Here is a 23,122-nt window from a genome sequence, read left to right as displayed (position 1 = left end):
CCATGGGGCTGTGCTGGCAGAGGCAGGGAAGAAGCTGGATGGGTCAGATGTGGAAATTGGGAAGATGTTTTAGGGAATGCAGATTTTTCTGCAGTGCAAAGCTGCACTTTGGCACATGCTACATTTTAGAATGTCTGAGCCAATATCGGGTAGAGCCTGAAAAAACTGTAAAATCAGTTTAATTTTGTAACTGTGACTTTAGTTAACAACAGGGAGGGGGATTTAGCCTTGGTGGGACTCAGGTGAGCGACAATCTCAGTCTGGGCAAGATGTGAGACTGAAAGAAGCTGTGTGGAAGGCGCAGCAGGGGCAGCTTGGGAGGTGTTCTGTCTTTGGATCTTTGTCCTGGCTCCCGTTGGCATCTCTGCCTGGAAGGTAGAAAGCCTCTGCCTGGTCTCACCTTGAAGAAGGTCATGGTAGCTCCATCCTTCACTGCTCCATACTCTATTTTTGTCTGCTTTGCCAAGTCATCTGCCGAGTCGATGGGGGATTCCATCCTCTCCACTGTCAGGAAGGCCGCAAGGTTGGCCGTGTAGGACGAGATGATAATTAGGGTGAAGAACCACCATATGCCACCAATGATCCGTGTAGACAGGGCTTTGGGCATCAGCTCTGAGCCTGGTGTGGGAGAGAGCAAGGAGGGGAGAGGAAATAGAGGGAAAGAACCCATTTTGTGTATCCATATGTACATTTTATATACATACATACATATATATATATATATATATATTTAGAAAAGATCAGGTAGCACTGTCAACACTGTTACAGGTATGCAATTAAAGCCAACTGGTTTTGAGGCAAATTATCCAGACATCTTGCATGTGAGGACATCAGTGGGGTTTTTGTAGCATTTGCAGAAAAACACTCTTCCTTGATTACTGACCTTGGGTACAGTGCCCAATTTACAGGAAACATCCAAACTGAAGTAATTAACTGGGCTGCTTTTATGAAATTTAAATAGCAAGCTATTTATGAACTTTTATGAGTGTTTTGTTCTGCCATTTAAAAAGGCTTTGCTTTTATACAGATTATTTTCAAAAGACTCACTCTGGGGAATGTGTTCAAATACACAAGGTTTAAAAAAAAAATCAAACAGCGAGAGAAAGGAACTATCAGGGTCCTGGGCTTTGAATGCCAGTCAGAAGGGGGGAGGCAGGAGATGTTACAGCATAAAAGGTGTAGTGGGTCTGCAATGACTTTTATTGAGCAGACATGAAGGGCTAAATGGGTTGTGCTATTTTTGTAATCACCCAAAACACCTTTTAAAGCCAGGCAAGAGCTTTGGGTTTGAAACAGCTGTGCTCAGAGGATTTATCAGCCTGGAACGTGCAACAAAGATTGGGCTTTGCAAAGCAATTTTAGGCAGCGTGGCATCAAAGCAGAGCATGGGGTGTAGTTTTCCTCCCTTCAGAGTGCAGCAAGGAGACATCAGGAAGAGGAGGAGTCCTGGATACTGAGGGTGCTTTGGCTCTCCTCAAGATCCTGCTTCTTCCCTCTTCCATCTCCGGCCCTTTGATGCATTGGATGCTGTGACATCAGTCTGGCTTTGAAATATTTTTCTTCTCAGATGCAGAATTGAGTTAAAAAGAATATAGCTCTTTTCATTTATCAGCATCTGATAAGAGGGATGATTCATCCCGCTAAACCGTCTTGCTGGGAGCTGTCACTGTCCATGAGGGCAGCCGAGATCCAGGAGGAATGTCTATTACAGGCAGCAGTGGAGCTCAGAGCAGGAGCTCTGTGCCTGCCACTGAGCCAAGGCTGTGCTTCTTTTGCTCTCTGGATATAACCACTGATACACGGTAAATTAAAGTGTGACAAATGTTTGACATTTTCCACTTATTTCTATTCCTGGATTTTCTGCAATTAGATCACAGCTGAATTTTGTTCCTTATTCAGAGCTGCTCCCAAGCTCCCCCCCCCCCCCGCTGCTTTCTGAATAGATTTATTCTATTCATTCCATCTCTCTATTCCATTCATACACAGGAATGTAATCCCATCCATATCCCATTTCTGAGGTCCCTGTGACTGTGGTGGCTCACACCAGTGCCACTGACAGCTCTCCTGAGGGGCTGGGCAGAGGCTCCCATGGCAGCTCCTCGGCTTTGCCCTGGGCTGGGGGAGCTTCAGGACATCTCACACTGCCCAGGACTACTGGGGAGGGGGAAAATGGGGATGGAGTGGAGGGCAAGACACCCTGTCTGCTGTGAAAGTTGATTTAGAACAGAGAGAGAGCCAGGTCAGAGATCCTGGAACTGAACAAATGGTTTGAATTAACAGAAACAGGAATTTGCAGTCTGTGGGATGTGGGTGAATGAAGCAGCAGAGGGAGAAGAAGACTCCTCCTTGGAGCACGGTGGGTGTGTGCTCAGCGCTGCAGGGGCCAGGAGGTGCTGGGAGGTTGCAACCAAACCCAATTTTCAATTTAAAAAACCCTAACAGCAGGTTACCCTGCTGCCATACCTTGCTGCATCAGCGCTCCCATCCCAAACCAGAAGCTGTTCAAGAGAGTGAAGTTGTTCTCCACAATGTCCGAGCCCGGGTTGCAGGGGTGGGCGTCGTACCACTCATAGGGGCTGAACCTGCAGCACACACGGAAATGAGAGCTTGTTACGGTGCCTTGGAGTGGCTGCCTGAAACAGAGCCTAGACAAGAATTAGAGAATAAAAGTGGGTATTTACTAAAGGCCTTCCATAGATACACCTTGGGCAGTCAGAAGCCTAGCAGAGGCTGCACCCAAACTGGACAATGGTCAGGAGATTTTCAGACAGATTAAGTTTGGTCTGCTTGCTTATCAGAGGTTAATTCTCCAATTACAGCTTCGGGTAATGAAGTCACATACCCCCAGTTCGCTCCCCATTCCCTGATTCACTTTTGTTTATACTTTTAGGGTCTGAGGCTGTAGGGTGTCCTTGGATCTCAGGCCCAGAGGAATTGTTTTGTCTGACCAAATGTGAAGACAGTAACTAACACTTTATATGGAGTTTGAAGCTGTGCATTAATGCCGTACAGGATCTGAATGATATAAAGGCTAAAATCTTAAGGCATCAGTTAGATAGATGGCAGGACAAGACCCTAAAGTAACTGGAAAAAAGGAGTCTAAATGCCTCCGGTGCTGCTGTACAGGGGTTGCCAACCCTCTGGTGCACAGCTTTATAGAGAAAAAGGCAAATTCAGCTTCAGATAGCTCTGTGTCCTGCATTCTGGAAAGCAGAGACCTGGGAAGCCAAGTCATCCTGGGGTGTCTCAGGTGGCTTCCCCGGAGCCTTTGGTCACTTTGGATCTTCTCTTCAGTACTTTGTCCTACAACAGCACCCTGGAGCACGTGATGGGGTGGGATGGGGTCCAGACATATAACCTCTTGTGTGTAACAGTTTGAAAACATGGGAAAAAATATAATTTTTGATTGACTGAGGGGAGGAACCTCAGTCATTCTGCAGCAGCAACAGGGACAAACTGGTGTTTCAGGACATTCTCCCACCAATGCACATGGGAATCAGGGTGGGATTTAGGTCACTGAGAAGTAGAACCTTCCACCATCCTGACAAGCAGGAATTTGGCCCAGCCAGGGCACTGGCAGAATGTGATGACATTTTGCTGTGGATTGCTGTGTCACTTGGCCCTGTGGTGGGTAGTGGGAGAAACTCCCTGTGGGGATGTATTTCCATGGATAGTCCTGCAGTTCTTGAGTAAAAATGAAGGAATTTTCTAGGAATATTTTTGCAAATTCTGCCTAAGATTGGCAGGAAAGCACCACTGGGAATGAGCTCGTTTAGCCAGAATCTGGGGAGGATGCTCAACAGGAGAGACGTTAATATTTTTAGAGCTGTTTATTTACATTTTCTGAGAGTCCCAAATTTTGCAGAGATTAAATTAAAAACATAATTGGTATAATTGCTTTTGAACCAGGCATTAATTATCATCTCCGCTTCCTTCTGGAATCCCTGGAGATTCACAACAGCCCCTTCTCAAAGCCCAGCCCACAGCCTGTATCAGGAGATGTTTCCCTCTGTAGTTCTCCACCAGATGCGCCACCACCCAAGGAGACAGCTCATGGCTCAATTCCAGGGGTGCCCTTGCTCAGACAGTTGGATGTGTTTGGAGAGGGGCCCCAGCTCCCTGCCAGGACCCTCCTGGCACTGAAACCTGCCCTGGGCACGTGTCAGTGCGGGGCTGTGGTCCTGGCACGCGGGGGTCTGTGGGGAAAACCATCACTGAGGATGGGCAAGGCACAGCTCTCGTGGCTTTAGAGATTACCCTGGGCACAGCTGTCCCACTTTTTGCTTCTGTTTTCCACCTTCAAGGTACAGCCTGATGACCTCTCCTTTCCTCCCTGGTTTATCTCACCTTCCTGCAATGGGGGCTGTTCCCTAGGCTGGGTTTGGGGTGTGGAACCACAGGTCCTGCTCAGGCTGCATCCTGACATTGCTGCTTGTTCATCCAGGGGATGGCTGGGCTGTCCTTGCTGCTCACCCTCCTCTGCTCTCTAAATCAGAGGAAATCAGCAAGGAAACAAGAACCAGGCTGAACTCAGACCTGGCTTTGTATGCTGCTTATTCCTGACTATGGATTCACACCAGAGGTGGATAAAGAATGGTGTCTTGGTCCTTTCTGTTGGATAAAGCCAAAGTTCAGGAATTAGATTAAAACTTTCTTGGGCTGCCAATGAAAGACTAAGAATAAGAAAGGGAATGGGTAAGATCAATGAGCCTGGCAAGATGACACGCTGGAGAGCTTCAAGGTCTGAGCGAAAACCTACTGGTGCAGCTCAAATGACAGAGAAATATTCAGAAATCTGCAAAGCAGCAGCAGCCTCCAGTGCTTCAGCAGAGAAACCATTAGTGGAAGCAGGAGGTAATGAAGGAAGGAGGGAGAGTAGCTCGTTGACCCCGTACAGCCAGAGCTCAAATCAATGGGGGAACTCAGGATTCTCTGTGGCTGGCTTCCCTCATCCTCATGTGCACAGTGGGCTCTGAGAAATATTTCATCAAAAACTAGGATTAATCTCCTTCCAGCTTTTTGGCAGGGAAATTGAAGCATTTTGAAGAAGTTTAAAAGATCTAACAGAAGATACCTTTGAGTCTAAACGGAGTCTCTAGATAAATTTTCAATGGACAATCCAGTCCTTGCTGTGGTTAGGATGAAGATTAAACCCAGCCACCCTGCCACACGGCCAGAGGGGATTGGTGTAATTTGGAGGCTGTGGGAGCCTGAGGACAGGTAGCAGTTCAGGCCAGCCTGGCACCACAGCTCCCAGACACATCATCCCACGGAGCTGTGGGCACAGCCAGTGTTGGAGGCTCTCTGGGGATTGGGGGTGGGAGCAGGGGCTCCATCAATAGCGAAGAAAGACTGATTAAAATGACAGATGGGCCAAATCCATCCTCTGCCTGACTCTAAATGGTTCCTGAATCTGTTTTAAGTGGCATTGACCTATGGTTATAAGATGAGCAGAGGGCTCTGGTGCCTAGTTCAGAAGACTCATGTCTGTGAATTAAGGCTTTTCTATTTTGATTGTGGTTTTCTTCTGAGAACTGGATTTCAGAGGTCTTGCAGGGGTCAAAAGCAGATATTGTTTTCATTACTTCTGAATGCAATAAATATTTTCCCTGTGAAATCTCTTGCTTTCCTTCTCTATGTGTTAAAAGACCATTCCTGAAGAATTTTAATTACCCCAAATATGTGGTGTTCTTTGAAAAAATGGAATGACATGAAAAATATCAGGAGCAAAACATGAAAATGAAGCTGAAATTGCAATATTTTATGTGTCGAATTTAGTCCAAAAACTAGCCTGATAGGGAAAAATTGTTCTATTACATCATAATGATGTGATGCAGGGACATGCTGAGGCTCATTTCAGAATAAAACCTGAGACATAAGCCACAGCTCTTCAGGTTTTCATCCCTCACCATCAGCCAAATGCCCAGGTCAGGCAACACTGCTGTGCTAGGACAGAAATCCCTGTTTGTATAAAGTAGTGACTGAGGGACTTCACATCAGAGCCTGTCTCAGCATTTCCTTCAGCCTTTCTGCAGAGTTTCACATGCAGATACAATTTTCACATTTAACATGCTTTGAAAATGGGATCTGGACAATTTGGGCTGGATCTGGTCGTTATGAGCTGGGAAAAATAAGCTCATAAATGTAAAATTGTGTATGAATTGTCGCTGTAGGCCACACGAGCAGTCTGGTGCTGGTGCCATGGAAGGCAGCAGCGCTGTGGGAGCAGAGCCCACTCAGCTGTGCCCTGCCTGAATGACAGGGGTAGCTCGGAAGGGCTTTCTAGCAGCTTTCACAGCATTTTCCTGCTTGTGGTTACCCTGGGTCCATTTTCCTGGGGGAGAGTCTTGTGCTGCTGAGAGCACCTGGTTCTCTCTGGCACCCTTGGGTGAGGAAGCATGGCAGAGACAAGGGAGGAATTGCAATTGCAGCTGCAATCTGGATCATGTCCTGTGAGAGGAAAACACAATGCCTAGCTCTGCCCCTGTGCAGAGGAGGGACCAAAGGACGTACCTGCCTTGCCATGCACATTTAATGTGCTTTGGAAGTGGGGTCTGGACAATTCAGGCTGGATCTGGCCAATATGAGCTGGATAAAACAAGCTCCTAATGTAAGCACTGCAGGTGCCCAGCTCACTCTGCTGCTCTGTGTAATTAGGATATGACAGAGTGAGCGCAGGAAATCTGCTCTAAATGCTCCCCTGGATCTGAGGGATGCTGAAAATTGTAGATTTTTTTGTATGGTCAGGGTTAATGGAAGCTGCTTGTTCCAGTTCTGTGTCTGATCTTTCCTTTGAATCTCTAGTGTCAGTGGATGAGGGAGGAAGGTTTGTGCTGGATGCTCCCAGGAAGGAAGCACAGCAGAGCTTGGGGAAGAGGGTCTGCATGGACCCAGGCAGCAGGGAGGGTTCTGAAATCCCTACTGGTATAAATTCAACAGGAAATAATGAGAAATGAGCATCAAACTGCAGAATCTTTCCTGGATATGGTGTTTATGCAAAATACTCCATCGAGGGCTGTGTGTGGTCACGGAGGGCATCTGCCTGCAGGAGGGGGCAAGTGCTTTGTTTTGATTTGGAAAGGTGAGATCATGGATTGAGAGCAACCCTGGACTGTATCTCATCAAAGGCCCTGTGGAATTAACAAGACATGCAAATGTATGCAAATTCTGCATTTAAACATTGAGGATTTAAACATGCTAATTAGATGCATATTAATTTTGTAAACAGACACATTGTCTGATCCATAGCAACGGCTTCTCCATTCTTTTGATATAGGGAGGGGTTTATGTGAGCTTCACTGGTGGAGGGATCAGAGACATCAGTGGAAAATGGAACAGGAGGTGGGAGCTCAGGAGCCAGGAGAGGCTGGGGAAGGGTGTGAGCAGTGCATGAATGGACAATGATAGAGGGCAGAACTACTCTTTGTACACCAGGAGGTGCTGACGGGATGGAAAGGCTGCAAAATTTCTAAAACCATGGAAGAAAGTCCATTTTAAAATTCTTTCAGACTGTGAGTGCGTGAAAGTGAGCAGGCAGCCAATGGTGATGGGGCAAAGGGGATCCAGTGGGGACAAGGGTTTGATGCTGCAGCTCCCAGCAAGGACCAGCGTCCCCTTACCTGGCTATGACAAAGAGCACACAGCTGACCCCCAGGTAGGCGAGGAGAATGTACATCCAGATGTCGGGAGAGAGAGGGTTGAGGAAGGAGAACACGCTGGGGTTGGTCCCGTTGGGCTTCCTGTACAGGATGCTGACCCCCAGGGTCATGAAGGGCTTGGAGAAGTCAATGGCTTTCTCCCGGACATGAGTGATGGTCAGAGGAGCCACGGCCAGGTCAGCTTTCTGCAAACAGCACAGAGGGAGGGCACACAGGCAGGGAGAAAGGAGTTACAAACCTAGGTGTTTCCATCCCCTTGGAGACACCACAGCAGAAACAGACTCCAAAAAAAACCCCCAAAGTGCAGCTCTGGGGTTCCCTGCTCTTGTTGCACACATGATTGACATTTGCTGTTAAATACAGATGTTGGGGAACAGAGTTTGCTGTGAAATACAGATGCTGGGGGTATAACGTTAAAATAAAATACATAAAATACACTATAAAATACAGCACAACCAAATGGAGGCGTTACAGCGTCTGCAGCTTGTGCCCCAATGTAATGAGCTCCTCTGAAATGGTCAGAAAAATCTGATTTTACAGTGTTCTAAAGTGTCAGTGACCCTTGTTGTGCTTGCTCCTTGCCACAAGACTCTACAACAGTGAGTAGGCTGCGTGCAGACCCTGCCAGTGGCAGCGGTGGTTTGTTGTTGTTGTTATTGTGGTTGTTATTGTTGTCCTTCTGTTCATTTGTTCTGCCTTTCACACTGATGCAAGAGAATAGGAGGGTGTGGAGGAAGGCTGCTCTGGATGGAGATGAGGTGAAGTAAAAAATTCAATTCCTTTTCCCTCGGTCATTTCACGATACATCTTGAGAGGCTCAGTCTGAGGCAGGAATGCTCAGTGCCTGCACTGTGTGGAGGGGAGACCCTCTGAGGAAACACTATTTAATGATGGACTCCTCAGCCCATCCTGCTGGAGTGGTCTGAGCTCCATGAAGAATTTCAGCTGAACATATTCTTTATCCTGACATCTTATATTAATTGTGTTTGCTTCTATTATTTCTGTTATTTATTAATTTCTGTGCTAATTCAACAAGTGACTATATATACCCTCTTTCTGTTGGTTAAAAGCTGCATTCATTCCTCTCACTACACATTCATCCAGGTTCTTAAAAGCCACACATAAATACATCCAAAGTTTCCTTAATATCACCCAACTTGCTTGAGCTTTGCAAATCATTCTTTGGGATTGTGAACTTTTGAGGAAACACAGACACTTAAATTACAGCTCTGAAGTTAAGCAGAACCTCCCCCCATGCCAGGAGCCTGGGCGAGATTTATTTAACATCTGGTTCTGAAAATTAAAATTCTAAATTACCCACGAGTGATAATTACCTAGAGATACAGTAGATTTGTCATTATTCATGAACTTTAAATCAATACTGGCTGGGACATACTTTGCTTCAGCAGGAACTGGGGGTTCAGTGTAGGAACCAGAGCAGATCCCTGGCCTGTGCTGGGGGTTAAGCTTGTACTAATGGTTCCATTTGACCTTGCCAATCTTTGATGAAAGTCAGTGCAATATTACAAATAGTGGAATCTGAGTCTTTTACTTTAGGAAGAGTCTCTAGATGAGCTTTTGTCCATTTACACAAGTGTGTGTTTGTGTGTGTTTGTGTGTGTAAGGGACCCCTCCAAGAAGTGCAGCCCTACAGCTCCTTAACAGAGGCCTTCAGGAATTATATAACAAGGGTAAAAATGATGTATTTTTTGTTCTAAAGTGGTTCTCCAGCAGCACCCTGGTTGGTTTCTTTTCCTTCTCACTTTGCAAATGGAAATACATTTTTACATCAGCCTGGTACAGGAAGAGCCCATTTCAGTCACTGGCATTTGTCAAAACTTGTGGAAAATGGGAACAATATTTTCCCAGGGAGCCCATTGTGCCAGCTGTGGTTGTGGTGACATGGACAGAAGCTGAAGGGGGTTGCAAGTGGATGGGCATTGGTGGCTGCCCAGCCTGAGGTGGGGATGTTCTGCATCCTTGGGACCTTCCTGGCAGGTTTGGAGCTTGGCTGTTCCCACCACCTTACAGCACACCTGGAAATTTTGGCTGAGTGCTCCCCACAGTCACAAGGCAGAAATGGCAAAAGAAATGCAGCATTTTCCCTTCTCCATCACTTCTGTGTGGGTGTCCTGACTCACCAGGGAAAAGCAAAGAAGATGTTGAAGGATTTGGCTATGGGTTTTTCTGAAGGAGGGAGCAAATATTCTGTGGTCAGAGCTCGCTGGCAATGGCCATGATGAGGGATCCTCATCCAAATTTGTCAGAATGATACAGTGAGCTAAAAAACGGCCTGGAGCTTGTGCTTTGCCACAGAAAATGAAGAGAGAGAAATCTGCATGGATACCCAGGGATCCAACTGCTTTTAGCATAGGAATAAAATTTAACTGTGCCATTCCAGCAGCTCCTGTGATGTGTTCCCAGTGCTGCGTCCTCCCAGGGAATGTCACATTCAGGCAGGACAGAGCACATATTCAGGAGCCTGGGATGGGGTGTGTCCTGAGCAATTGGAGGCAGCACAGTGCTGCACTTCCATATCCTTTTTATCAATGCAGATTTTTCTGAAGGTGGCTTCTAATTAAGGGTTTGCTGACAGAGAGGATCTAAATCAAACCCACCAAGGGTGAAGCTTTGATTTGTCATGCTCTGACATTCCAAACTGGGCAGTCAATTACCAGACTCTGCTTCCTTTACTCAGCCCTGACTCTTGTGCTGTTGCACAGTCAAGTGGGTTTTATTAAAGATGAGGATTTAGAGCAAGTGCCAGTGGCTTAAAGACCCATGTCCAGCAAAACCACTTAAGCCTGCGCCTCTGTTTTACTGGCGCTCACACGTCTTCCAAGTCTTGTGCCTGTTCTTAAGTGTTCTGCTGAATTGAGGCCAAAAAGATGAATTCTGCCAAGGCAGCTACACATCAAATGCAGACACTTCTGCAACACACCTCCAAGGGTTTGGATCTCCTCGTTCACCCAGTTACAGCATTCCACTTGCCTGGAACAGCTGTGGGTTCACCGGGCGTTCAGGACAGGGATGATCGTATTCACTGCAGAGATATTTGGCTTCCATCAGAAAACGCCACATTTTTTGAGAGAGAAATCTTCTCTCCAAGTTCTCAGTTATCAGGGAGATGTGGCCTGTGGGTCAGGACAGCTCTTGTGCCGCCATGGGCACTGTGGGAATCCTGCAGTGCCTGACCTCGGCCAGAGCCAACCCGCGGGCAGTGGCTGGTCATGGCAGAGCCCACCAACAGCATAAGCACCAAGATAAATATTTATTCAGGAAAATAAGCTGCCTCTGTGCTTATTTTGCCAATCTGAGTAAGGTATTTACCTAAACTAGTCATATGTGTGTAGCCTGAGAGACAGAAATAGTGTGTGTGTTTCACTGATTTAATTCTTACCCAGGCCTGGTGCTGTCATCCCTTGGTCTCTCTTGCCACTGCCACGCTGGGGCTTCTGCCTTGGCTCCTCTCTCTGCTTCCTCCTCTCCTTGCTTGACTGCTGTGCCCTGCTCCCGCTCCCTGTCCCCATGGTCTGCCTGGCTCACACCTGCATCTCCCCACACCTTTCCCTGCAGCACAGCAGTGTCCTGTGTGGGATGAGGGGCCAGGCACGGCTGAGGCAGCTCAAGGCTCAGAGAGGAGAGGCTGCTGCTGGGGCAGGTGAGGGAGTGCTCTCTGGGAGAGCCCTGTACCTGCCCAGGGGCAGGGGAGCTCTCACTGGCAGCAGGGATGCTCAGGGAGGGCAGGGTCAGTGCTAACTGTCTGACTCCAGCTCTTAACGGCTGCTCTTCCAATCTCACTCCTGATTTAGACATAATTTTTGTCAATGGATTTATTCAATATCTGGGATGAATTAAGAACAGATGTCAGCAGGAAAAACCTAGCTGTGAACTGAGAGGGAGGAATGAGGGCTATGAGGTCCTGTTGGGGCTTTTATAATTTTCACTTTAAGGGAGATCTCCAGTATTGGACCTGCCATTAATTGTACCTGAGGGATGTGAAGGCTGGAGGATTCCAGTGTGAGACTGGCACTACTTTGAGAGACAAGCCCTGTCCTATGGATTCCTGGCAGGTGAACCTGCCAGCAAGGGGCAGAGACACCTGCTGAGGCACACAAAGAACTCGGGGCTCCCAATATACACATCCTTCACCTGGATCCCTGAGTGCCACCCAGTTATGAATCCACCATTCATCCAGTAATGATCTGAGCACAAAAAGAAAAGCTTTTCTTTTCATTCTGGCTTATTTCCATCCCATTCCTAGCACTGAGTGTCTAACCAAAAGGTGGAGGATACTTCATCCAATGAAATTGTTTAGCCCCAGTTCATGATGCTTGAGATAAAACGTCCACCAGTGCAGGAGCATTAATGGGGAGCAGGCAGTGCAGTGCAATATGTATTTCTGCCAGAATATACTGTCAGTAAATGCCCACTTATTGTGGAATTGTTAAATCAACTGTCAGGAATCGTCCCTAAGGATGGATATTACAACTCCTCTACAGTTACCATTGGCAGGGATTTCCATTAGAAACCCCAGTATTTGCCACATCTTTTATTCCCACCTGAAGCTGCAGATTGAATGGCAATGTGATGTGTACTGTTGCAGCAGAAGACAAGTTTTATTTGTGAACAAGCTTGTGCAAAATGTCCAGAACAATTCATTTTGCTGGCTTTATGGGATTCTGCCCACAAACAATAGGGAAGATTTGCAGGCGTTGCTTTGCCAGACAACTGGAATTTATAAATCAGAACGGATGGTCCACGGTGTGCAGTGGAGCTTTGCTTGTATCAGTAATAATTTCTATGAATAAACATCAATAGCAGTTCACTGCTGCTGAAAGGAGGAGGTTTGCCAGTTGTCAGGCTCCCTGTTTGTTATGAATAAAGGGCTCAGGAGCTTCTCTGCATCACCTGGGTTCCCCAGACCTCCCTGAATACCTGAGTTCAGCTCTCATGGCCCTTCTGATCAAGGCTTCTCTGCGGGAATGGCCAGAGGGGTGACAATAAGCAGTGGACTGTGGTGAGGAGAGAGGCTACTTCTCCAGGGAATGAACTGAACTCCTCCAAACAGGGACTTTTTGTGCTGAGGATGAGCAGCAGATGAAAGGCAGCAGGGCAGGGCTGTTGCATTCAGCTGCATGAGGCTGTTGTCTCTGGATCTGCTACTGGGGACCTGGAGGACAGGGTCGTGCTGTGGCTGCTCTGATTGCTGTTGCTTTTCCTGTTTATGCTTAAGGCCAGACTAGAAACACAGGGATTTTACAAAGGATTATAGCCCAAGGCATCCCTGCCTGTGGCCAGACGTGTCTGGATCAGAGAGAGTGGAGGGGGAGGATTCGTGACTGCATCAGGCCCAGAGTGCTCACTGTGTAAACACCTGTCTCAGCACCTGATTCACCTTTGGGGCACTGACTTTTGGGGATTTACCCCTTTGGTGACAGCACCTTTGTCCCCAGACACTGCTGACAGGCACCCACCTGGACCAGCCTCACCCAGCTCCTCTGAGGGGCATCACCAGCCCAGTGAAGGCCATCCCAAGGGACAGGTGCCCCTTGCTTTGCCCATCTCCTCCTCTCCAAATTTCAGCCCCAGCTCAGGCTGAGTTGGCCAATTCCTTGTGCAGAATCTGCTGCTTTCACAGCTCCCAAGCCCTCTGAGCTACAGTAATTACCATTTTAGCCTCTCACTTCACCCCAGGAGCACCCCCTGCTCTGCACAGGTCAGTCAGGGAGTCCACACCAGCTCAGCCCACCTGTGTCACAGCACCCTGGGGGGCTCCAGCTCCTGAGCTAAGGGGTCTTGAGCAATGCAATGACTTTCTGCACTGAATTAATCCTAGCCTGGGTATTTGGACCTCGCAAAATCCTTCCTGCTTCATGCTCCCACCTGAATGATTCCGTTTGTTTATGAGAAGGAGACACTGAACACAGAGGAAAGCCAGCTCAGATATCAAACTCTGGATGTGGGCAGCCCTGTTTTCAGCACTACAACTTGATTTGAATGCTGTCTCTAATGCTTTTCCTCCTGGCTGTGAAATAAATTTGATCTTGCCTGTTGCAGTGTCCATGGGTTGTGCCTTTCCCCACACCATGGAAAGATGCTGCTGAGAAAGGGACCATCTGGTTGTAATTTCACTTTCTGAGGCTTTATGTAAACACTGTTATAAAGGATACAGATAAAGGAGCTCATGGCTTCATGTGGGGCCTGGGCAGACACAAGTCCAGCCATGCAGGACAGAGCACAGATCTGCACCTCAGTGTTAAGAACACAACTTGCAAGAAGAGGAGGTTTGGCCCTTTCCTGCTGCTGTGTGTTCATTTAATAGTTAAATTTTAAATAGTTATTGAAGAAATACTACAATGCAGGTTTGACCATGAATTTTGTATTATTTAATGAGGATGCTCCCCAAATCTCCTTCTTGTCTATCTCAGTTAGCTTACAGCTTTGGGAATGGCTGAAGCCTCCTGGGAGCCTTGTGGTGTCTTGCAGGACACTGGAAGTGACATGGTTTGGGCTGAATGACCATCTGGCCTCTATTCCCTTTGAAGGAATTTGCTCCCTGTGAGCCCTGCAGTGCAGTGAGAGCTCCAGACCCTCTTCCCATAAGTGGGAGAGCTCCAGACCCTCTTCCCATAAGTGGGTGAGCTCCAGAGCCCATTCCCAGCAGTGGGTGAGCTCCAGAGCCTTTCCCAGCAGTGGGTGAGCTCCAGAGCCCATTCCCAGCAGTGGGTGAGCTCCAGAGCCTCTCCCATAAGTGGGAGAGCTCCAGAGCCCATTCCCAGCAGTGGGTGAGCTCCAGAGCCCATTCCCAGCAGTGGGAGAGCTCCAGAGCCCATTCCCAGCAGCAGGGCTGGGCAGAGGAGCTGTGTCCCAGGGGCCTGTGCCGAGGGGCACAGCTGCCACTTGGTGTCAGTTCTGATCTGTGTCACACATATCACTCGGAGCAGCAAAGCACCGGCGCTTTCTGCTGGGAAGCCTGTTCCGCTGGGACACTGCCACTCATCTAACTTGGCAAGGCTGTTGTGTAAGAGGCTCTAAAATCTGTATTTTGAGCTGCATGGAGTTTTCCAGAAGGAAAAGCACCAAGGCAGGTTTGTGGAGCTGGTGGTATGCTCCCCCATGAGATGGTGTCCTCCTCCCCAGAGCTGTCCTGGCCTGCCCTTGCTGCTGTCCTGCTCCCTGGGCCAAGGCAGCTGAGGGCTGCAGCGCCTGCTGCAAACTGATTAAGATTCACTTTGTCCCTATAAGGGACATAATCATTATCATCTGCATTTCACAGATGCAGGAAGAGTGCACAGAAGCAACTTGTCCAATGTCATTAGGGGGGAGAAGGCAGATCTGGAAGCCCAGCCCAGCTCCTGAGCCACTCATCAGTCCCAGCCAGTGCTTGACTCTCCACACACCACAGTGACTCACCCAGCAAACTCATCCTTCTCCCATTAATGGTAAGAGCATCACAGCTCTACAGGGGATTTTTTGGTGTCTTTCCTGCTTAGGCCGTGGATTCAGAATGCAGGCAGGACCTGGAAGTGGTCAAGGGCTGCCCCACTTGAACAGGACATTCAGGAGGAGAGCTCTCTGCACTGCCTGCACTGCTGCCTGTGCTGCAGAGAGCAGGGATTCTTTTTGTCCTTAGCTTTTCTTCCAGAGGCCTTCTCTGGGAATCAGATATTCATGAAAACACCAGCTTTCCTCACCTCCATAACTGGGCCCTTGGGATCACAGGATGTGCTGGAGGCAAGATATCTAATTAGGAAACTGAGCAACCTCTGGCCACAAGTGGCAGTTTCAGACTCAGTGACGCTTTGTCGGCTGCGGGAGCAAAGCTGCTGCAACAGGTTCCCTGGGCTTTAATGGGCTTCTGGAAGTGGCCATGGAAGGAGAAGCACAGCTGCTGAGTGACAGAGGGAGCTCTGTGTCCCAGGAGATTTTAGAAAATAAGTTGCTCTTACAGAAAATAAAAAATGAAACTGTCCAGTGCACACCTGCTCCCTCAGTCTGGATAGCTCCTCTGGCCTGGGCTGTGTCTGGAACATGCCTGGGGTCCCCAAGCTGTTGTGCCCTTGCCCATGTTTGTCCCCGGGGGTGAGAGCAGCTTGTGCTGCCAGCCCAGGACAGCCAGTGTGCCCCAGTCTGTCGCAGTGTGGGAGAGGCTGTGCCTGCAGCCAGAGTCCATTGCTGTGCTGGGAGAACGGCCACTTGCAGGAATTTCAAATGAATATTTGCAAGAGCCAGAAACAGGGATATTCTTCTGGCAACCCGTGTGACAAGGAGCCAGGCGGGGTCAGGAGCTCGCTGTGGGTATTGTGAGCCCACAGAAATGGAACCTGTCCCACCCCAGAGAGCCAGCCCAGGGACAGCTCCAGGGGCAGCTCCAGGACAACTCCAGGACAATTCCAGGGATAGCCTGGCACTGCCCGGCACAGTCAACCCTCAGCAGCCACCCACAGGCTCACTTACGTGGTCGATGAGTTCCTTGATCATGCCATTCCACTGCCCCTTCTCGTCCTGTGCCCCGTATTTGCCGTCCTCCACCAGACGGATCTCGTAGGAGAAGCCCAGGATTATGGCCAGCTCCTTCAGGAGGTCGATGCAGTAGCCCTCAAAGCGGTCATTCCCAAACAGGGCAGTGTCGGACTTACGGAACATGACAAAGGGCTCCTCCTGCACAGGGAAAGCAAAAAGTCCTTGTTCGGGGTCAGCTGGAGGCAGGGCCACCTCTGTGGGTCAGCCCGAGCCGCCAGGCACCGGCTCTCCAGGCAGGGCTGGCACTGTGACATGTTGGGAATAAATTTACTTTGCACAGCACATCAGCTAATTAGCAACCTTGTTTACCCCACAAAATTTAATTTTGTCTCTTCTGAGCAGCCAACTGTTTTCCATTTGGTAGGATTTCAGGGAGAAAAATAACCATTTCATGCTCTGAAAATGAAGTGTTAGACACAGTAAAAGAGGGGGAGGAAGAACTCACCCCTGAGCCCTGGCACCTGCCATTCAGCACAGCCAGCAGGGGGGTGAAATTCAGGGCGAGGGAGCTGAAAGTGGCTGGGGCCACCCCAAAACCTCCCCACTCAGCTCAGTGGCTCTCCTCTGTGCTGGCACTACCTTATGGACAAGGGGCCCTGCTACTGCCCAGGGAAACTTTGTGCTGCACTTCTGGCTGAGCCATAGCAGAGCTGAGCAGCAGCACAGGGGACAGCAGCTAATGCAGTGACCTGTGCATCCCTCCCCTCGAGCAGGGGCTGGCAGGTGAAGTCACACAGCAAAGTCCAGCATCCTTTGGTGCCTCTCAGGCTTGGGCAGCCACTGAGGACGAGGAACACTGGGGACCCTGAGGGAAAAACATGTGGAGGAAGGTGGAAAAAAGGTGGTGGGCAGCAGGCAAGAGCTGGAGGGCAAGAGGAGGGTGAGGTCCCTACAGCGAGTCCCTGGCTCACACTGGGGGTGTCTGCAGGGCTCCTGTCCTCACTGTGGGGTGGCCAGCAAGGGAGGGTGAGAGCAGGCTATGCTTTGTGCTGGCAAACACCCTCTGTGATTTTGCTCAGGTGCACGGGGGGCTTGAAAAGGTGGGAGGGTAGGTCTGGAGCCCTCATTAGAGCCCTGTGTCTGGTTTGGCAGGGCATTGGTGCTCTGAGGAGGGGGCTCAGGTGCCCCCTGTGCCCACCTGCCAGCCCCCAGCACTGCACTGGGGCTCTTTGCTCACACAGGGGGAAGGGGGTGCTCCTTTGGGCTCTGTGCTCACACAGAGGGGCAGGGGGTGCTCCTTTGGCCCAGCAGCAGGATCAGGAGGGGATGTGGCAGCACATGAAGCCCCATTTGCAGAGCTCCAAAGCCCAGCTGATCACATCACGCCTCTGGAGTTTAACTTGGCTCAGCTCAATCCTGTGCTCCCCCAACGCCTCCTCAGCTTTCTGCTCTGGAATTAGTGCTTTGTTTGTGAATCAACTGAATCTATGGATCTCCATATAAATACACCAGCTCCAAAGCAGCCATAAAGCACTATTAATTTTGGGAAGCGCTGTAGGGATTACATACATATTTAACAGCTGAAGCACTGAACATTAGGACGCCACTCGCTTCAGTAATGTATCTCCAGGTCTCAAACATTTCCTAGGGGGTAATTCTGAACTCTGTGAACCACTTATTCACGGACTATTTCACAATTTATTACTGAAAATAGCCAGACATCCAATTCACAAGCTCTCTCAGTTTGCTAATCGATTTCTCAGTGAAGGTGCCCTCAATTTCATAACTTCACAGCTCCCATATTGCTTGGGGAGAGCGGCACTGGCTGCTGGGGTAATATTTCTCTTCCAACAAGTCACTGCAATATGAGCAAAAGGGGAAAAAAAAGCAACCCTTCATGCTTTTTCTTTTAAAGGCTCCTCCTATGGCTCTTCTCTCATCATTTACAGCAGTGCAGAACTACAAAGGGGTGTTGCAAATGCAAATAACATCTAGGGTTGTGTTTTATGTTTTAGACTCCAGCATGCGCAGTGCAATTACTGAAGAACTCAGGTCTGAGCACATTCCCTCCTCCCCTGGGCACAGGGATCCAGCACAGCCACGGCTCCAAGGTAGAAACCCCACGGCACGTGTGCAGGCCTGTGGAGTGGCACAATTAATGGGAACTGATATCACCCTGTGCCTTATGTAATTCGTACATGCTCGCAGAGCATGGGATGGAAATGTTGCCTGAAAAAACCCTGTCAACAGCAGATGGCTGACAGTCCCCTCCTGGCTCCATCGTTCTGCATTACACCATGGCCTTTGAGGTATGGTGGGTACCATGGACTGGACCCAGACAATTCCACAGCCTTGGAAATTATTAATGGGAAAAAATGTCATGTGCTGGATGGGAAATTCGTTAGGAGGGCTGGCTGATTTGCATGGAAAGCTGCTGCAGCATCTGTCTGTGGCTTATGTTCTGCTTCCACCCTGCTAACCCTTGCTGAGGGATACAAGACCTTTGATGCCAGCCCCTCTTCTGCCCTAGACCAAGTGTACCCTTTCTCTGCTCCCCTCTGGGCACCTTGGTCCCGTACCTTTTATGATAGAAACCCACACTACATCAAGTCACACCCTTTTGGGAAGGGAAGAACATCACAAGGGTTCCCACTGCTCCAGACTGGGGAATGCATCCCCAGCTGGCTCTTCTCCATCTGCACCTTTACATTCCCTGAAAACACAGAACACAAAAGGGCCAGGAAATTCCCCATGGCAAAACCATAACTCGGGCCCAGTTTGGGGCAGGTTGGCTAAGGGCTGATTTGTTTGGTTGCTTCCTGGTGCCATACCACGAGCCTGTGCTGTGGAGCCATGCAGGAACCAATGCCACCAGATCAATGGACCAGACCATAAAAACTCATCAGGATCCAACACCTGCTGTCAGATCCCAGAGTGAACAGGAGAATGAAATGCAGCACAACACTTGGGAGAAGAGCTGGGTAACAGCACCAGTCCAAACTTCAGCAGCGTGTGCTCAGGAGGGGGACACATAGGGAACTCTCCAGCATGAGGGGATAGACAAAGAACAGGGACCTGGCTGGGCAGAGGAAGCAGAAGAGCTCAGCCAGGATGAGCAGCAGCTTCCTAGGCAGGAGGAGCAGCCAAGGGGAGGAGGACAGGGCAGGGCTGAGCAGCTGAAGTGGAGGAGCTCAGCCAGGACCAACAGCTGTGGCTCCCACTGGCCCGTGCCAGCCTCGATGGCCACCACATGGGGGCTGGCAGCCTGCTCAGGGGTGGTGGCATCGGGGATGCTGCAGTTCATCTCTGTGCAGGGACACAGGCACTGGGTGCCCCATGAGCCTGCCCATGTGCAGGGCTGTGGACCTGATTTTCTCTGAACCTGAGAGAATTACAGGCTGTCAGTGGCTGATTTGTTCCCAAGGTAAAGTTTCTTGAGAGATCTCACACTCAAGGACAAAATTTGTAAATCATCTTGCTTTCTCAAAACAGTTTTGCATAACTGTAGATAGCGTGTTTTTCTCTTGTCAAAAAAAAGACAAAGAGGTAGTGTTCCTTTAACCAATCATGTTAACCCTGTAGCATAAAACCCTGTAAGAACTGACAAGTTCAGAAAATAAAAACCCCTTTTCCTAACAACTCTTTTAGTGCGTGCTGTGAACCCACACTTCTACATCGTGTCCAACAGTGACACAGGGCCTCTTCCAGCAGGCCTGCACCAGGGTGCTGTGAGCTGTCAGAGATATTGGATACCCCTGGGATATCCCTGGGATTCGTGGGGAAGGACAATGACAGGCTAACAGTCTCCTACCAGCACAGTGGTGACAATCAGAGATCTGTTGCTCAGCGAGTCCGTGACGTTGGGCCCTCGTCCTTTGGAGATTTCTGTGATGTTCAAACCATCAGAGGGGCTCCATGCTCCAACCTGAAAGGAAGCAAAGTAACACAGTGAACCCCCCATCTCAAATTCCTCAATCCCTACCTTCATTCCTTAATACCTTCCTTGCATTCCTCACTTGCTTCCAGCATCCTACTGGCCTGTAAAATGGGAACTTCCTTCTCTTGTCTGTAGCAAACAGCAGCAAAGCTGGAATTACCATGTACTAACTCTTCACCTGCAGGTCACTCCATGGCACAGTCCCACCATCCCTGGGATGCTGCACTGGATGAAGACCGTGGGGACTGGGATTTAGGGGCTGAATGAATGAACAATTTGCAAAGGCACCACATAGAGCAACAATCAAACCACGCTAAAGAGTCAAATCTGGGCAAGGATAAAGCACAACAAAAGAAAAATAACCACAAATCTGAGCTCACTTTATTTCTTTTCCATTTCCCCACGAATTTGCTTTGCTGGGGAGGATTAAAAATGGCTCAACCAGCTCTGCAGATCCCTGATAGGGACCATTCCTGCTCTTTGTGCTGCGGGAAATCAGCTGGAGGTTTCTAACACAGCTCTTGGCAGGGCCCTGGGCCCCCCTTTGGGAAATCCCTGCAGTAGAGGGATCTCAGTCCTGTCTGCAAACCTGAAGGAGGGGGTGGCACAGGCACATCAGCTCTATTTCAGGTGCTCTGTTTTCTCAAGCTGTCAAATTTAATAAATTATTAGACTTTAATGAAGTCTATTGATCCAGAAATGGCAAAGCATGTCTCTATTTAAGGAAGTCATCTGGGCGAGGCTAAGCCTGTTAACCTGATCTCCACGGTGCAGGGGAGGCTTTGGGACTAACTTTGAAGGCAGGAGTGGCTAAAGAACTGTGACACTGAGATAAAATGTCAGGAAAGCTGGAGGAAAATGGGAGTACTGCTAGCAAATGGAGCAGGGTGGCCACGGAGCCAGCTTGACAGTGAGAAAAAAAACAAACCCCACCTGGAAATGGGAACAGAACGATCCATCTGTAGGGTCAAACTGCAAGGTGGGACTCGGAGAGAAGCCAAAGGCAGCCAGCTCAATCCACCAGGGAGCCAGCAGCTTCCCATCTTTTATTTATTGCTGTTTTTAAGATTCTTCAGCCTCTTCAGCAGTCCAAGGGGAGAACTTGGTTTTACTGCATCCCCAAAAAGAGACTTTGTAATGAGCAATGCTGCCTGGCAAAAAAAATTGTCATAAATTCTAGAAGAGTTTCCATGAACTTTGTGAAAGGTTTTAAATATTTCAGGTAAAACCGAAGCGATCGCCCATCTCTGCCTTGGATCACACAACAGCTGCAATGTGAAAAATTATTATTATTGTGGATGGGGAAAAAGCAAGTCTGAGAGGCCCCAGCTTGCTGCACTGCAGCTCCAATCAAATTGGAGCCTTGCTACATTTTCTTTAAGAAAATTAAATGCATGGCACTTAAGACTGAATTAATCAGTTTAAAATATTAGAAAAGGAAGAAAAAGGAAAAAGTACTTTAAGAGAACTGTGTGAGTCAGATAGTCAAACTATATGTAATTAGGATTTGGTAATACTCCTGCAATCCCTGGAACATCCAGGAGGTATGAGGATCAGGGGTTCAATCCTAAAGCTCAACAAACATAAGCTGTGATACATAATGCACAATCCAGCTGGGATTTGTTTGTAGTTTGGCATTTTGTTACTTCAGATTAACTATTGACAGAATTACGGCTTCAACAGAGATTTGACATCGATACTTTAAAACCCCTCTGGAGCTGACATGAAGCTTTAAGAAGAATAATGGTGGGAACTGTGAAATCTCTGAATTATTGGAGACAAAAGTTGATGGGGTGTACAGGGGATGCACCGAGGATTGGCAGCTTCCAGTGGGCTTGATGTGACAGAGAGCTGCGATAACTGCAGCTGGTGCCAGCTCTGCTCAGCACACCTGAGGGGTGTTGGTTTGACAGGTGATGCTGTGGCTGTGCTTAAATATTTGGATTCGTGTGCTATCAAAGGCTGGCACATTTTCTATTACCTGCCCAACGCAGCTCTCCAGGAGTGCGTCAGTGCTGCTGGACTTCAAAAAGACATGTTGTTATTTTTGGGTTAGGCTCTGTAAACAAAATATTTTGTAAAAAAGTAAGGCTACACAGGTCAGCTGCTGCTCAGTTCTTGAGAGGCACCAGCACCTTCCCCAGCTCCGTCCTGCCTCCTTTCTGGACCGCAGCGAGACTGGAGGTCCCTGGGTTGATTTGAAATATTTTCTTTATTCCATACTTGACACTGAAACCTCCCCAGCAGGAGAGGGCTGTGCTGACCTTGAGCTGTGTTACCTGAGGCACCGAGCTGCTGCTGCGGTGGAGAAGTGTGGCAGCCATTCGTTTCAAACAAACAAAACCAGGAAAAACAGACGGTGAGGAAGGGGGATGGGGCGCGGGCTGGCAGATCCCGGGAGCCTCACGGTGCAGGATCCATCCCCTCCAAACGGAGCATTGATCCACAGCTGCCTCCGGCCCTGGGGCTGCCTCCCTCTGCCAAGTGATTAATTCCCTGGACGAGTCTCCCGTGCTCTGGGGCACTGGGAATTGAAATCCCTCCCTGCTGGCAGCTGGGTGTCCCGTGGGCTCTGAACCTGTCACCCTGCCCAGAGGGACAGAGCCAGCACCTTGCCTGGCTGCCACGGGCACCTGGTACCTGTCGGAAAGCAGACTGTGCTCTAGAAAGGGCCTTGCTGCCCTGCCAAATTCCTCCTGTACAGGTGATAGACACCTGTAGCAGAGCAGGGACACAGAGCTGCTCACAGAGTAGTCAGGATCATGGAATTTCTTGGAAATCACAGCTCCCTGTGCTCCAGCCACTTGCTGCTCTGTTTGTCATCAACTGATCTCACCTTGAAACCTGCGTTATAAGGGCTTTAAGGCTGCATGTATTGCCTTTTTATTTTAAGTTTGGGGTTTTTATGCAATTGAAGAGAAGGAAATTAAGTCCCCAGGCACACCTGGGATCAGATTTGCACATCAGCATGCTTTTACTGTGCCCAGAGGAGATCTGCACTAATTTGGAGGACCAAAATCTGCAGCTTTCAAGCCCTCGACCCTCATGACACCCCCAGCCA

At 48.9% G+C, this 23,122-nt stretch overlaps 1 protein-coding gene across 3 annotated transcripts in view; it reads right to left on the bottom strand.

Annotated features, from left to right (window-relative positions):
* Positions 1–23,122, bottom strand: part of GRIK3 (glutamate ionotropic receptor kainate type subunit 3) — a 108,076-nt gene that overhangs the window by 9,563 nt on the left and 75,391 nt on the right. For all 3 annotated transcript variants that reach the window (XM_058856649.1, XM_058856651.1, XM_058856652.1), the window contains 5 exons: positions 19,936–20,049; positions 16,119–16,322; positions 7,620–7,843; positions 2,464–2,582; positions 401–618 (listed from right to left, as the gene is read on the bottom strand). In XM_058856649.1, the coding sequence (XP_058712632.1) occupies positions 401–618; positions 2,464–2,582; positions 7,620–7,843; positions 16,119–16,322; positions 19,936–20,049 (879 nt within the window). The remainder of the gene's footprint in view (positions 1–400; positions 619–2,463; positions 2,583–7,619; positions 7,844–16,118; positions 16,323–19,935; positions 20,050–23,122) is intronic.

This window comes from Poecile atricapillus, chromosome 24 (genome assembly GCF_030490865.1).
Source record: "Poecile atricapillus isolate bPoeAtr1 chromosome 24, bPoeAtr1.hap1, whole genome shotgun sequence".
Lineage (NCBI taxonomy): Eukaryota > Metazoa > Chordata > Aves > Passeriformes > Paridae > Poecile > Poecile atricapillus.
This window is presented reverse-complemented; position numbering and strand designations above follow the sequence as displayed.